Genomic DNA, 16804 nt, shown 5'->3' with positions numbered 1-16804 from the left:
TGTGCTCCTTAGCAGCGGACGTGACATCCTCCACTACCCTCCCGAGGCGTGGCTTCTTGCATGGCTTTTGTAGGGTGGTGGGTCGTGGTTTTCAGTGTAACTAAATAGAAACCCTGCTGCAGCCTTAACTATGGAGCCTCTGCGTGTTGGCTAAGTTGGCAACCTCTGGGCATTTTCCTAGCTCCTTGTGTCATTCTGCTGCGTGGTCTATAGATTGCTCAGTGTTGGCGAGCAGTGGGGTGGGAGTGATTTTTTTTTTTAGGGGGGATGGGTGCCTATAATACCTTCAGCCTGAGGAGGTCTCTTTGGGACTCCATTTATACAGCATGCTGATGCCGTGTCAATTGTATGTGCCTAAGGGAAGCCCTGCAGTAAAAGGAAAAGGGGTTTGGCTATTAATCTGGGTGTCATTGACATTGAGTCTCACGGAGTCTCTTTCCACCCCTGGCGTCAGTAATCCATCGAAACGGCTAGTGTTAGAGTAGCCTGAGACTTACATTATTGCCATGAAGCCACCACTTTAACTCCTCCCTTCCACATGTGGGCCCCGCCTCCAGTTGAGAGGAGCTGGCCTTTGGTTGCTACGAAGCATACTGATGTGAGCTAGAGTAGCACAGCTGCAGCCAGAAGCCCCAATTGGCGTCACAGCCCCATTGCGCCGGGCGCTGTACAAACCTAGATGAAGCCACCGTCCCTCCCTAAAAAAGTCTCCCCCTGTCGGGGAGTGACAGCAGTGCTCCGGGTCTCTGCTCATCTGGAGGCTGTGGGATAAGGTCATAACCTCGACTCAGGTCACTTTCTCCTGGGTTTTTTTCCCCAGTGGTCATGAAGATCTGACTATTTTCTCCTGCAGAAGTGTGCTGAGCCCATCACTTTCAGTTCCCAGTCTGCAAGTCGGAAACCTGTGCCTAATTCAGGAAACTTGCCTAAAGAACTGCAGTGTTCTGCCGTAGTGTCCAAATCACCATATCTTATGGTAGCCTGGCATCTGTGTTTGGGGGCAAGGACACCCAGTTAATAAGGGACGATGCGCTCTCTACCGCGAAGCTGTACTCTCAGTGCTGGGGCTGTGGTGTGGAATTGCTATGGTTGAGGTTTCCAACTGAGTGGTGGGTCCCAGTGGGGCAGGAGAGCTCCAACCCACCTAACAGAAACTAGGGATGCTAAGTCTCTTGGGGCTCTAGACTCCTGTCTGATCAGGCCTGGTATCTCCTGTTTCATAGCCAGGCAGCCAGCCTTGCAGAGAATTTGGTTTAGAATGGGGGAGGGAGGAAATAGGTATTACAAAATCCTAACTGACTGGCCTGGCCATACAAACCAGGGGATGGTGATGTTGCCATAATCTCCCAGTTCCACGGTTACCAGTATCGGGGTATATTCAATAGGGATTGGGGATCGGGAAAGGCTGCTGCCCATGTAGGTAAATCAGTCCCAAGAGGGTCTGACTAAGAGTTTCTTAACAGTAGAGGTGGTCTGGAAGACAAGGGGAATGAGAAAGTCACAACCATTTACATTTACCTTTGACTTTGTCTTGATAGCATGCTCCTGAACAGCTGTGCATCGAAAGCCTTGCTTCGGCCAGGCTCTTAGCTGAGGGTCACTGAAAATCTCCAGCTTTGAGTTACTGAAGGGAAGCGGGAGGTGGAAAAGTAGGAAGAAAAACAAAACCGCTGAACCAGCATCTTTTCTCTGATTCTGTGATTAAGTTCCTTGGCTTTGAATGAATGGCTGTCCTACTTAACATAAGCTCTCTTCAGTCCTTGAGTCTGCCCCCTCCTTTGGTGTACAATAGGCTCTTCTAGCTGCCTGGAACACAGCTACATCTATTCCAGCTGCCCGGATCTGCAGGTTCCAGTGTTGTTGATTTTTTTTTTTTTTTTTTTACTAAACTTTGGGCACAGAGGGAAGATTTAACACAAGGAGGCTGGGTGGGGAGAGGGGAGTGGAGGCCTGACTCTTCTCAACGTTCTGCAAGGTAGACGGTTTGCTGAGATGGTGCCTTACGATAAAGGTCATAGAGTGAGGATCTCCCTGATAGGTGAGGGAGCGCACACAAGAGCATAACTTTGTATCTTGGGCGTCTCAACGAGCTGCAGAAAGAGAAGGTTGCTGTCGTTACCATTGGGCCAACAAATTTGTATGAATTGTTCACGTGTCTGGTGACTAGGCCTAGCACCACTCAGGTCATGTCTCTCCCTGTGCCCACACTGTCTTGTGGCCAGCTTCTCACTGGTTGGGGCAGGGATTGCAGTCCTCCTTGCCTTAGTGTGCAAATCAGTATCCCAGTGCAGATTCTGGTGTCTCCTGCAATTAGAGTTCAGGTCTGTTCTCTCCACAGTGCACCAGTGGTGAGTACTTCTGTCCAGCCTCAAGGTGGGAAATCAGACTCCCTTTTAGGATTCCAGGGATGACTGATCTATAGGCTTCCCTCAAAGAGAAATGTGTGCGCCATCTGTGATGCGCTCATGCCAGTTGACCAACGTGTGGTGTCCCAGGGAGTTCAATAGAACACCAGTTCTGAAAGCATGTGGGAATATTGTGCTCTGAGTTTAGGGAATTAACTTTCTCAATACTGGAGCGATTTGTATTGGTGTCCCACTGACCTAACCGATGTATAGTGGCCATATACAGGTTGCTACACAGGCTCTGGGTCACAGGCTGCATCTGTTGCTCAAGTGAAGCCTCTCTAATCCCCTCTTGGTTTAACTGCTGTCTCTCTGCAGAGTTGGATCGAGGCCTGACGGAACCCCAGATTCAAGTGATTTGCCGCCAGATGTTAGAGGCTCTTGTCTACCTCCACAGTAAAAAGATCATCCACCGTGACTTAAAGGCAGGCAATGTACTACTGACCCAGGATGGAGATATCAAACTCGGTGAGCTTTTAGTTGGGGATGTCACAGAGAGGGAAGATGGGTGCATGCTTGCTAGGTGTATAATTCTGAATTGGTGGCGAATTCAGTCTCCCCTGAGTAGCGTTGCTGTACTTGTGACTGTATTGTAATAAACTCTTACAAGCCACATTTTAAGAAGCCTTGGTTGTTATCTGTACGTCAGAAACAAAACTTCAGGTTAACATTTTTTCAAATGCAAAACATTCCTCCAATGGGAGAGGGGTAATGTGCACTGGTTTGTAAGGGTCTCTTGCCCTGAAGCCTTGCTTCTCATCCTTATCTATTGGGTATGGTTATAGGAGGAAGGGGGCCAGCTCGATGTCACTCAGTAGGATACACGCTTGGGAGGCAAAATCTGCTGTGAAACTAGCCAGTGTGTTTAATCTGAGGAGTTTACTTAATACCTGGTGGAAATAAAGATGCTGAGAAGCTTTCTGCCCACTACTGGGGCAGAAGACTAGAACGGAAGCAAGACAGTTGGAAGGAATAAAGACGTTGCTGCTTGAGCAAAGCCGGCTGCCTACTGGCTGCACCTCAGCTTTCAGAAACCTGCTGCTCTATAGATTTTCTTTAACCTGAAGCTCAGGTTTGGCAGCTGAGCAAATGGGAGATGGAAATGAGGAAGGGGAGCATGTCTCTCTCTTTTTCCCATCAGCTATCGTGTAAGGGGACTTCCTACAGTGAGGGAGTGTTGGTCCGGCTTGCACATCCTTCAGGAAATTGCTTCACCAGGTCTTCCGCCCGAATGTCTTCATGGGTACTGTAACACGCTGGCTTGTTGACCAGTCACTCAGGGTCAGGCAGCGGCTTTGGATCATGCGTTATGAATTCTCCTCTGAAAAATGTACCACAGGTGATGCCAACACTTGCATAAAAGGTGCAGAATTTTCCTGCTGTTCTGCAATCATGGTTACAATAGGGAAAGGAACAGAGTTGTATTACGTTTAGGGCATCTCTCTTCTGTTCAGTCGCTTCTTGCAGTGATGGTTCTTCTGTTATTTTAATCACTGTTTCTGTTTTGTTTCACATCTTGCAGGATGCTCAGAAATTGTACTTTGGGTGTGAAACATGTGCAATGCAAAAACAGGCAGTATTCTACAGTCTCCCCTTTCCAGGGGAATATCAATGCTGGAGTAATGTGCCAGACTGGCAGGGCTGGAGACTGGACTAATTCCTCTATCCACAGAGCAGGCCTGGCACAAGGCAGGGCAAGGTTCCCTGAAGAGCTGCTCTGCCAACATGCTGTGAGCCTGAGTTGAATTGACCTCCCTCTACTTCCTAGGGATGAGAGGCAATTCTTTCTCTGCAGCCCAGCCCGTATTGTAAAAGGCCTCTCTCTTGAGGCTGCCAACAGGAGTGATGGTGGGCTTTTATGATGTGTCTGGGAACAGGACTGAGATCTGTTCCAGTTCATTACATGGGAACCAGTGAACAGGCAACAGGTGACCATTTAAATCTTCCTATGGGCCACATTCAATCAGCAACCCAGAATCACTTGACCCTTCTAACTCAGCTCCTTAAGGGATATATGATGGGATGGGAGAAGGAATCTTCCAAAGAGAATAAGAACCACAGAGACGGGGCTGGGCTGGAATGAGAGCAAAACTGATGACCTCTTAGAGTCGTGAGAATGATCATACTGGGTCAGATCAATGGTCCATCTGCCCCAGTATCCTGTCTTCCAACAGTAGCCAATCCCAGGTGCTTCAGAGGGAATGAACAGAACAGGGCAATTATTGAGTGATCCATCCCCATTATCCACTCCCAGCTTCTGGCAGTTAGAGGCTTAGGGACACCCAAGGCATGAAGTTGCTGGTGGAGTCTTATTGAGTTGGTTGGTGCTGCCTAAAGTGTCTCTTCTGTAGTAGGCACAGAATGCTTCCTGTTAACCAGGAGGGAGATGGCTAATGTCACTTAATAATTGCCATTTGTTGGATTGCGGGGAAGGGAAAGGAGGTAATTTTGACCTTTACTTTTGAGACATAAATAAGGCAGACTTCTTAACAAATTGTGCCTCTAAGAGACTTGGCAAATGGGCTTGCATGGAGTATCTGCTCTTTCATGTCTTGCAAAGAGGTCCATTAACCTGGAGAAATATTCTTAGGGTCTCACAGGTGGAAGGAACTCATAGGTATGTTTAATTCACAGTATTTGGTCTAGAGAGGATGCATATTCATACTGCACGGCATTCTTGCCTTTGCTTTACTATTTGGTTCTTTTAGAGCATCTAATGTGATTAATCTCTTTGCAGCTGACTTTGGAGTGTCTGCCAAAAACATTAAAACTTTGCAGAGACGAGATTCCTTCATTGGGACCCCTTACTGGTGAGTAAACTGGCTTGTTCAGCAGCCTTATGTTGAAAGTTGAATTCAGTGGGAGCTGTGCATTCTCAGCACCTTTTGGAGGTCAGACCAGAAATCTAGGAGTATAACATTGTCTTGCTAGGGACGAGGATGTGATGAACGTAGGGTCCACCTAACCAGGTTGCCTTATCGAGTGTGGATAGGAGGATTTTAGCATATGTTCAGAAATCTTAAGAAAAAAAATAACAAAAATACCTGTTCTGTACCCTCTCTGCTTTCAAGAGTCTCCCCAACTGTGTATATCGTAAAGGGGCAGCAAGGAGTGTGTTGGGGCAGCTGGAGATGAACAGAAATGCTCTTCAGAATACTCTTCTGTTGGAATGGCACCCCTCCCTCAAACCCAGTGCAATTTCTATAACTTGGAAGTGGGTGGAATCTAGGACATGTGCTCTCTCTCCTTCCTCCTCCCCCACCACATATGGTGGAATGTTCTTTGAAGCAGCTCCAAGTGCATGGGAGCCACAACTCACTCTAGGAATTTAATCTCTAAATCACCCTTGTGCTGAAGGAATGGGATCAATGAGCATTAATTTATTGTCTGAAGCAGCATCCGTGCCAGATGTCACCACCCTGGAGGTTTTCACAGACTGCTTAGTCTGTCTCAGCCAATCTGGGAATGGGGGCGGGGAGGGGAAATATGGGTCTTGTCAAACCGTGGGAAGGCTGCTGTTCCCCCTTGGCTAGCTGTGAAGTCCTGTTTCAGGTGAAGGTCCAGTGCAGCAGATCAGTGAGATGGTTTAAATACTGACTCCTGGGGCTTGTGTGCAGTCAGGCTACTTTTGGAAACATGCTTGTGTTGGTAGTAGGATGCCTCGGACCGTCCTCACTCCCCCTTGTGCTCCCCCTCGCAGGATGGCCCCTGAGGTGGTGATGTGTGAAACCATGAAGGACACTCCCTATGACTACAAGGCCGACATCTGGTCCCTGGGTATAACGCTGATAGAAATGGCTCAGATAGAGCCCCCTCACCATGAACTCAACCCCATGCGAGTCCTGCTGAAGATTGCCAAGTCTGACCCTCCCACTCTCAATTGCCCTTCTAAATGGTAAGAAGACAAATGACTCCCACACGTATGAGAGCACGGAAGCTCTTTGCTATGGCTTCCCAGTGATGCTGGGCTCAGCTGTTTGCACCGTGTGCTATGCAGACTCCATCCAGGGAGTTCCTTGCCAATCATTATGTGTTTTAAGGTCCCCAGAGTTCAAAGACTTCCTGAAGACGGCACTTGATAAGAACCCTGAGACTCGGCCAAGTGCAGCACAGCTACTGGAGGTAGGCAGATGTCCTCAAGAGAGCTGACCCCTTCAGACTGGCCTTTGTGTTGCATGTTTAGCTTGTCTTGGAGTCTGCTAAGCACTCCACATGTCTAAGTAACCTGTGCACATCCCAAACCTTGTCTTAAGCCAAACTTATTGGTCCTCCCTAGTTTTCTAGTCCACTTGTACGTCTCCAGGGTTTCTCGCTGTGCTGGTAACACCCTCTTACAGGCAGACTGAGCTATATATGAGCTTTGAGCTATGAGCTTTCATGTGTCTGCTTGTTGAAAGGCTGTGTCTGGACAAACTCTCTGGTATGACCAGAACACACTGTGCACTTGTGCAACAGACAATAATTTAGGAGTAATGCTTGGGGTAGGGTGACCAGATAGCAATGGTGAAAAATCGGGACAAGGGGTGGAGGGTAATAGGTACCTATATAAGACAAAGTCCCAAATATCAGGACTGTCCCTATAAAATTGGGACATCTGGTCACCCTAGCTTGGGGGTCCTTCTTACCCAAAGATCAGTAAGGAGTGGAAGTGACGTACGTAGTATTTGGGGTAGAGGTTGCAAGTTGTTTAGCACCCACTACTGGCATGCAGTGCCTTTAGGGCTAGCTCCAAAAACACTATTCTGTCTGGTCACCTGAATGTCTGGAGGGAGCAAGATATTGCAGTAATGGTTGCCAGATGATCTAGTTGGGGGGGATTGTCCAGGGAGAAGCTTCTGCCATAAACTGGAAATAGAAAATAATCTGAATGCTTAAACACCAACGGCCAGAGCGTGGAGCTGATCAGCAACTGGAGAGTTCGCAGTCCAGCCCAGGATAGCTGTAGGATCCAGGGGAGGGAATGGCATTTGACTGTACAATGGACTTCCATGATGTAGATGCAGACGGGTCAGTGTTAAGGTTGCACAGGCCATCTTAATCTGTCGCTTCCTGACGTCTGGCTGCTTCACTAAGGAGCATTGACCTTTTGTACAGAATATCCATAATGAAGTCTAACAGTCAAAGTGTAGGTTGTCCCTGCTCCAGAGTACACAATCTCATCCTCTGTTTGGAAAGTGCCTGCTGCATTTGGGCCCTACAGCATTCGAAAGCTGTTCCCATTGAAGCCAATGACAAAATTGCGATTGACTCCAATGGAAGCAGGAGTGGGCTCTGATTTCCTAGATGTGCCAAGGTGGCAGATGCTGTTCGAAGTTAAATTCACATCCCCACCCGCACCCTTCAAAAACGTAAAATGCTAAATGCTTTTTACTGCCTATCTGAATAACTTGTATATGGTGCTGGCGTATCTTCTTGATGCTTCAAGCTCTACACAATGGTCGGTCGTGGTTTTGTTTGACTGATGAGCATTTCATTTGGTATGTAATGTGCCTCTTTAAATCAGCTTCTGATCTGGAAAATTGATAGTTCTGGCCTAATAACCCTGAGTGGATGAGAGAAGCACTAGCCTGTGGTTTGCCACCCAGAAAAGTTCGACTGGGGGTGTGTTTACCCTGTTCAATGACAGGAAGTATACAATATACTCCATGGCCTCTTGATGAAGCTTAGCACAAATGTACGCTCTGTGTGTGACTAGGGATTTGACTGCAATTTCCATTACACATCCCTCCCCTCTGTTTATACATATGGTTCTTAAAGATGCCGCTCTCCTTCAGATGAGACCCACACCATGCATGCATCACGGAGACCTGAGATTCTGCTCCCGAGTCGTTCGGTGTCAAGGAGAGGGCATCGTACTGTATCACTACTGTAGCAAGTGCCTTTTGTTTAAATGCAGCTGTTGCTCTGCTTGGTAAATGTTAACGCTGTATTTTGCAAGGCTGTGTAGTGTTTACAACATTTGTATCCACATGCAGTTCCTCATACCACACAAAACTGAGTTCAAAACAACGTAAAGCTCTGGATTGGTATCCACAAATAGGCACAGCTAATGGCTGAAACTGTCTTTAACTGCCAGGCTTTCTGATCTCTGGCGGGACATTTGAATCCAGGACCCAAACTGGGTGGACTGGGCTTATTTCAACCTAGGAAAGCTAGTAATGCTAGCTAGCTGGCGAGGGCCTTAAAAACTGACTAGAAATAGAAAATAAAATGAGTCTGTTTGCCCCAGTGTGCTCTGACACGGCCAGTTCAGAGGTGGGAGTCTTTCTGACACGTGTGTGATTGGGTTTGCAGCATTCCTTCGTTAACAAGGTCACCAGCAACCGAGCCCTGCGCGAGCTGGTGGCGGAGGCAAAGGCCGAAGTGATGGAGGAAATCGAAGACAATCGGGAGGAAGGAGAAGAGGATGAATCATCAGAACCTCTATCTGTAAGTCCTGTTCTCTCCCTCCGCTCAGCCTCTCCTATTTCCTAGAGGGTGGAAAGTTCCTATAAAGTGGCTGTAAAGGTGCAGGCTGGGAGAGCTGCAGGACAAAGTTGCTACAGAAAACTGTCAGGATTGAAAGCAGTGACTTCTTTTTTTTTTAACCATCTCTGCCTCAGACTCCCATTGAGGAAAGGCTGCTGCCTTGTAAAGTCCATTCAGGTGAACAGGAAGTCAGGGGTGGGGGCCGCAGTTCCATGCCTGCCCAGGGTACTGGAAAATAATGTCGCTGGAGGGACGCCAAGTTTTCCCTTCAGAGGAGAAACCCACAATTGCTGCTGCTGGTAATGCCGGGCTTTCAGCAGGATGGCAGCACTAGTGCAGCCTGGCTAGCTGGCTCCAAGGGCAGGGAAGACATTCCCCTCTGCTGACACCCCTCCAGTGACGCAGTGCTCTTGGGCAGTGGTAGCTGAAGCAACAGCCAGTTGCTCTGGGATCAGGGCACTGCTGACTGTATTATCATCATCCTGGCAGCACTGGGTTCTGGTTCATGATGTGCTGCGAGGGGGCTCCTTGAGACAGGTCACCCCAAGAAGCACAGAACAGAGGGGGAATGGCAGTTTGTATCCTAACGAAGGCTAAAATAACCAGGCCCATTTGGTGACTTAGCAGGAAATATTTTAAGGCTTGGGAGCTGTCTGTGTGCTCCCCTCTTACTTCCATGCCCCACAGGATGTGGGGGGCTGTGGGGTCATGACTTCACCTCCAGGCTTAAGGGAAGAAAGGTGAGTGCCTTGCCCTCCTGCCCCTTCTCCTCTCTCCAGACAACGTAAGCAGTAATAAGAGCATCTGAAGTGGTCCAGTGCTGTTCCAGGAAGATGGTGAGCAGGGCAAGGACTCGGGAGGCTGGGGAAGCTTGGGGCTGGACAGCACAAGGTAGAAATGGAGACAGAAAATTCAGCGAAGTGGCAGAGAGACATAACCAATAGATCCAGGACAGGGGCTGGCAGAGCTGCCTCTGATGCCAGTGTCTAAGGCTCTTGAGAGCAGGCCAGCATGTGGCTACCCCAGAACCTTTATGGGAGAGATACCAGCAGGAGGTCAGGATTTTTCTGATCCAAGAGGGACTTAAACTCCCACAGCATGGTCACTGTTGAAATTGGACCCAGCTCCAAAAGAGGAGCTATTAAAAACCCAGTGGTCTTAGCCAAGAGAAGAGAGCAGCAGTAGTCTGGGCCGAGCACGGTATCTTGGGAAAGAACCCAAACGGCCCTGCCAGGATTTCACAGCCGTATGAGCTAAAGAGCAAAACCCAGCTAAACACACTGGACCTGGGTCCATGTCTCCTGCACAATCACAGCTTCTCCCAGGAAAGCTCCTGGAGCAAAAGCCACTTGGCTGCAGCACTTGCGGTGTCTAAAGATACATATACACTGCACACACCCCTAGCATGGGTATAAATAGCAGTCTAGGCACTGAGGCGCTACTTAGGCATATAAAGACACTCCCGAGCTTCAGGTGATGTAGCCTACGTGGCTCTCTGTACATCCAAGTACTGTTTCCCTCGTTAACACTGCTACTTCTGGCAGCGTAATGCCCCACTGCGTCCCATTGCTGCAGGAGAGGGTCCGGCAGCCTTTCTCTGTCCCCTGTAGCTACACGTCGTGGTGTGGACACAACCTGCTTTTCACTGCAGCACATAGCTACGCATACTTTACATGCTATGCCAGTGGTGTGCAGTATAGAAGTAGCCTAAAAGGAGCGGGCAGAATGAAGGTACAATGGGGTAACTCTTCTCTGTGCCTTGCTGTTAGCTGTCTCCCAAAGGGATCACCTAGCAAAGCCTTGCTTCCCCGTACAAGGATTGATAATGCAGAAACCAGCTCTAGTAGATCAGTACAGCTCTTCTGGGTCTCCTGTGGTGTTGGTTATTCATGGGCCATAAGGAGTATTGTCCTTCCATGTTACACTGTGACAGACCTCTGGAAAATGCTGAGGTCAGCGCATGTGGCTAGGACCTGCAGCTCCAGATCCAAACAGTCCAGGTGCTCTTTGCCTGCTGAGCCCAGGTGTACAGCATTGACATCGGGACTCAAACCATCACTCCTCCCCAGAATGCAGGCTCTTCCTGTGGACTCTGTTTGCTAAACCACATTGTGGCAGCATTCAACGCAACACTTTGTTAGAATTTTCCCAAACTTCTGACCCTCATCCCCAAGCCAACTAGCATCTGACTGGTGCAAACCAAACCTGTGCATGCCACTAATCTGATCAGTGAACCTTGCAGCATCTCAGGATCCAGGCACAGCTCCAGAATCCTGGCTCTGGGGAGGAGAGTTTAAGAGAGGAATGAACATATTGCATAAGGCCAGTGGTCCGTCTAATCTTATCAGACGTTGACAGTAGCCAGTACCACGTGCCTCAAGGGTAAAGTGTTTAAAACCTCCCATGGGGAACAATAATGCAACAATATGACCCTGGGCGGACCTTTCTTCCTAAGCCCCAAGCAGCTAATGGCTAGCTGAGTCCTGAAGCACGTGGGCTTCTATCTCTTGTGAATGGAAGTTAATATAAAGAGGTGGGGGTTGGCAGGAGGAATACCAGTTCAGTACATTAGTGAGAGTGGTGGACGTGCATCTTTCACTAGGAAGCACCCACAGTCTTGTGTCACTCGGGTGGTCAGTTGGGTCTCCTCGCTTGTGTGATCTGAGTTTCACTCTGATGCTGCGTGTGCCTCAGCTGTGTCCCATCTCTCTTTCCTGTCCTTTCAGCCCTCTGGGACTCACAAGCGAGGCCCCTCAGAGGTGAGTCAGCTGAGTTTTGAGGGAGAGAAACCTCCAGAATCCCCCTCCCCACTGGAGATGAATGGACCCAAATTGTCTGTGGAGCCAGCCAAGGAGACTGCAGACCGGCAGAGAAACAGACTCTCAGACGAAGGGATTGGCAGCGAGAACTCCATGAAAACCACCAGCAGCTCTGAGTCGTCCGGGACGGACTATGGCAGAACTGTGCCCAGCACCCAGGAAGAGCCAATCACCAACTCCCAGTCAGGACTGTTGGATGACAAGGTTAATCCAATGGAGGAGAGAAGCTGCCAAAGCAAGCACCTGGAGCCAGTGAACGAAGATCGTCAGAGCATTGGGAACTGGCCGGAGAGCAACCACCTAGAAAATGCTGCTGGGGAAAAACTTGCCAATGGGAATTTGGATTCTCCTATTCAGTTTGCCAGCAGTAAGTCCAAGAGGGATTCGGATTCTGGCAGCACTTCTGCTTCGGAAAGCATGGACCTCACCCTCTCTCTGTCTGCCGATCTGTCCCTTAACAGGGAGAGTGGATCGCTGTCCCTGAAGGTAAGGTAGGGGGCATTAATCAAAGATTAAAAATTGATTTTAATCTGGAACTGAATATTCAGACCTCGGCATTGAGACCCTGTTAGACTTCCCTGACTCCTTCCAGACAGCCCCCTTTCCTGATGCACCTGGCAAACTTTTGGGGGTTTTTTCCCCTCCGGATGGCGATGATCTTTTGTCATGGAACAAAAAGGGAGTTATCCCTCGTGTATGATGTTACTGGAGGATCCAGATACCCTGGTGATGGGTGGGGTAGATAAGGATGAATAGTGCAGGGATTTGGTTTTGCTTTGTGTTTAATGGCTGAATACTGCAGTAAGGATCAGCAAATTATCATCCCAGCAGAGGCAATCACATAAACGCATCAAAGCACCCAGGTTTCAGTTTCCAGGCAGGTGACACTGTAATAAACACCAAGCCACAAAATAATTCCAGTCTTCATCCAAAGCTTTCAGCAATAGAGCTTTAAATGGGTACCAACCCCATAGGCTGGGGAATAGCTTGGTTTAAGGGCAGATAATGTACCTGGAAGCAGAGGCTGTATGTAATGATTATTAATCTGTGGTACGGGGAATTAGCCTAACCGCTACTCCCTTTAAACATGTACTTTCTCAGTGTTGCTACTGTATGTTGCATGCTCTTTCCCTTGACGGTCGCAGATTCCAAGCCAGTGAAATCTAGTTAAGGTTTTACATTCTGCAACTAATTATAGTCTTTGGTAAATCGGCGGGAAACCTGAAGCTGACATAACTGCTCCAGCCTTCTCCCTTGCGGGGCCTTAACAGAGTCTGTGAACAAGTCCCAGCCAGAAAAACGAAAGAACTAAATTGCACCTTTGTACGGTGCTGATTAGCCTATTTCTCTCCCCTAAACACTGATAAAAAGACAACTTAATTTGATGTAAGTTTTCGATGGAGATCACTTGTGATTTCTCAAATGTGCCATGTCTCTGGCCTAGCTTGTGTCAGAGGTTGAACAGTTCTTTGCACTCAGATCTTCATGCAGTCTTAGCTTTTAGGGAGACTAGTGAGGACGATTGCAAAGCTCAGTGTGAAGGGTCAGTATTGCTTTGATCGAGGACACAAAATAAATGAAGTGACTTTATTTGCTGAGTCCTGGAAGGAGAAGCCAGGTGCAATGTGACTTGGAGAGCCACAAATGTGTGTATTGCACAAGATCTTTGTCCAGTTGTCTGTGCGAGTGATGGTTTCCAGGTGTAGAAACATGCCCAAATAGCATTCCTAACAAAATTCCTCCTCCAGCTCTGCTCTCTGCTGGGAGAGGAATAATTGGCACTTTCCCACCAGGAGTCCACAGTTCTGCTAGTGGGGGCTCTTGGTGTATAGCAGTCTCATCCCTTCTCTTTAGTCTCCCTGTGATAAATGATCCACTTCCAGAGGCTAGCCAAGAACGTATCACGTGTGTTAATCGTTCTCCCTGACGGGGGGCGGGTTGTAGGGAGCAATAAGTGACGAGAGATGCTGTTGCGTTTTTAGCTAGATGTGACTCTAACTATACTGATAGCACCCTCAGAATAAAAATGAGGACATCTAGCTCTAGTGGAAAGCTTTGGATCCTGTACTGTACTCGCTGGGAAGCAGTAACACTGTCTGAAAGGCCCACAAGACAGTAGGTTGATTTCTACCTTTCATACTGCGTGTTTGGGATTCTGGCACCAATTTAGTAAATGAATCTAATCTGAAGTCTTGTGCTGCTTTTCCCCCAACCCACTAGCTGTACATGATGCAGCCTATGACCCATTCATAGCACTGCGTGAACATTAATTCTTGCCATACTCCCATGAAGTGGGGAGGCATCCCTGTCCCCATCTGTAAAATCCCGCCCCTCATATACTTAAGGTGAAGTGACTTGTCCAGCTCCAGAGAGGGGGATCCATGTCTGAGCCAAAGTTAGGGCTTCAACGTTCCTAGTTCCCAGCCCTTTGATTGGCTCTCCTAGACCATTGCTTGTAACGGCAGAATTCCCCATTGGTTTCTAGATCTTAGTGGGCAAGGCCATTTTGCTACAAACTTGTGTAGAACTTTTCCTTTTTGCCTAGTATGCAACCAATTGCAAGTGTGGCTTTTAGTGGCTCTTTTAAAAGTTCTCATGTGAAAGCAGAGCTCAGGCACAAACTTCCTCTCTGTGCCCTGATTGTGAGAGGTGTTGAGCCCCCCCATTCACATGTTTAGTCCTTCTGGATTGAGGTCTGTGTGCTGAATTCCCTTCCTCCCAGCTGGGCAGTGGGGAGGGGATCCGTTAGCCTGTGCTCTGCAGAGGATGTTTCCGGCATGCTTTGGGACTTCCAGGCGGCTCCGATTTACATTCAGGGGAAGTGGCTGTGCTTATCTGTTTTGTTTCATATACTGAACAGATGCCGGGGGCAGCTGAGGGACATGGGGGGTCTTCACTGCCTGCTCGTCGTCCTCCAGATGGAATCTCAACACGTACATGTGCTGTTGCTTAGATGGAGCCTCATGCGCATTGCACTGAATCATACAGGACTAAGGGCTTGTCTATGTGGAAAGTTGCACTGAAATAATTCAGTGTGTGAATTTAAACCAATGTCACTAAACCTGTGCAGTTACCTGTGTGTGGATGCCCTTATTATAGTCTGAGCTGTAAAGACACCTACAGTCAAGCTTGCCTAACACTTTCCATTATAAGACCTTGGTTTTAGTTGCTTATAACTCTTTGCCAGACATACCATTTTGGCTGAAATTTTCCATGCTGGATGTCTGCCTTGGGTTGAATCTTTTTGGAAACATCAGCAAGAATGGTTCAGTCTTTTCTGGTAACGAGGTTAGGGACCAGGGGGGTAGGGCTGGGACTAGCTAGGCAAGGAGACTAAGACAAGGAGCTGGAGATTGTGGAGGGGAGACTGGGATGAGGACACAGGCTGGAGGAAATAGGGACAGAAGGGTCTTTGGCCACTAGGGGTACACTCCCCTTCAGAACCTAGATCAGAACCTGAGAGTCCTGTGTCTCAACATTCCTCTGCTGTCAGTAAATACCCACGGAATTGGATTCTGCCCCTACTTCACAATTTCTATGTCACATTGTGCAAGTCAGCTAACCCGGACTCTTCACAGGTGCCTCTAACTGTGTGTTCCTTATTTTCAGAGTGCCCAGCATGTTACTCTGAGGGCTGAGCGCACTCAGCTGCAAATGAAGTCAATGGGAGCTGTGCTCTAAACATATAAAGAGCTATATAATGCTAAGTACAGTGAAAAATCGGGCCCAAGCATCTCATGATGGGCACCTAAAATTAGTGGACACTTGACCTTAATTTCTGACTCAGTTCTCCATCTGTAGAATGGAATGATGATGATATTGGTACTTGTAGAGCACTTTTCGTCATTAGATCTCAGAGTTTTACACAGGAGGTCAGTATCGTTATTCCTGTTTTACAGGTGGGGAAACTGAAGCACAGAGAGGTAAAGGTGACTTGCTCAAGGTCATCCAGCAAGCCAGTGGCAGAGTCCAGACTAGAAACCAGGTCTTGCGTTCCAGTTCAGTGTTCTATCCGCTAGGCCACACTGCCTCTCTCTGGAGTATTGTGAAAACAAACTCACTAATCTTTGGAAAGCACTTGAGTACTATAGTGCTGAGCACCACAGAAATGCCCTCGAGGAAATTAATAATTCTGCATTAGAGCAGGAATTTGAATGCTATGCAGGTAGTAAGACATGAGGCCACACGGAGATATTGAATATCTGCTCAGTAACTGAGCACTGTGCGTCCTGTGCACTGAATGAAGCAGGAAAAATAGTGTGTGATCACGTAATTAAAGACTATACCATAATACATATGCAGAAATGGACTAAATTAAGGTAGCCTGGGCAACCTTAATTCTGGCATTTCCTAACCTCTGAATGTTTGGCTTTGCAACCATCATGTTCTCTTAACATAGCTATTTGGCTGTAATTTAGGCTACAGGTACCTTCTCTTGATTTTTAGCTTAAGTAGTTTGCTTACTGACTTAAACCAGATGAAGCTAGTCTTAGACAAGAATACCCAGGCAGCCTTTTGCACCCATGTATTGGTTTGAAAACAGATTTAAGTTATACAGGAGCAACTCCTTCATATAAACAAGTCCTTTGATTGTTCCCTTCGTTGCTGAATTGAGCAACAAGCTCTTGGTGGGCCCAGTAAACTTTGGGCTTCTCAGGCTCACTGGAAGCTCTTGCAACCTTTTTTTCCCCTAACGTAGTCATTATTGCTGGGGAAGGTAAAAGAATTGACTCACTCTAGCCTTCCCCTCTTCCTTTCTTTTTCACCCTCCTGCTGCTCCTTCCACCCCTATGGCCACCTTCCAAAATGCCACATGGCTTATGTCATTTCCTTCCCACATTCATGACAAAGAAATTCAGTCACTGGGCCCTATCCTCCAGCCTAACCGTATTCAGTGCCTCTGTAAGAACAGATGGCAACTGCAGCCTACTGCACCACTGAACGAGAGAGCAAAAACGCTTGTCTCTACCTGTACTAGGGAAAGTGAGCCAAAGATTTGTTTGTTCTGCTTCTTCCCTGTAAGGAGCTCAGAGCTGCCGGTGATTAGCAAAGTATAAATCCCTAGCAATATAGGGACCCAAATTCTGATCCAGCAGACAAAGCTGGATATCA

The 16804-nt window shown here is 47.9% G+C and overlaps 1 protein-coding gene across 1 annotated transcript in view; it reads left to right on the top strand.

Moving 5' to 3' along the window:
* STK10 (serine/threonine kinase 10) overlaps positions 1-16804 on the top strand; it is a 73099-nt gene that overhangs the window by 43574 nt on the left and 12721 nt on the right. Inside the window, exons 4-9 of the mRNA XM_077823738.1 lie at positions 2724-2873; positions 5143-5215; positions 6106-6300; positions 6446-6527; positions 8700-8834; positions 11600-12178. Coding sequence (XP_077679864.1) covers positions 2724-2873; positions 5143-5215; positions 6106-6300; positions 6446-6527; positions 8700-8834; positions 11600-12178 — 1214 coding nt within the window. The remainder of the gene's footprint in view (positions 1-2723; positions 2874-5142; positions 5216-6105; positions 6301-6445; positions 6528-8699; positions 8835-11599; positions 12179-16804) is intronic.

Source organism: Eretmochelys imbricata, chromosome 8, assembly GCF_965152235.1.
Source record: "Eretmochelys imbricata isolate rEreImb1 chromosome 8, rEreImb1.hap1, whole genome shotgun sequence".
NCBI classification, from domain to species: Eukaryota; Metazoa; Chordata; order Testudines; family Cheloniidae; genus Eretmochelys; species Eretmochelys imbricata.
This window is presented reverse-complemented; position numbering and strand designations above follow the sequence as displayed.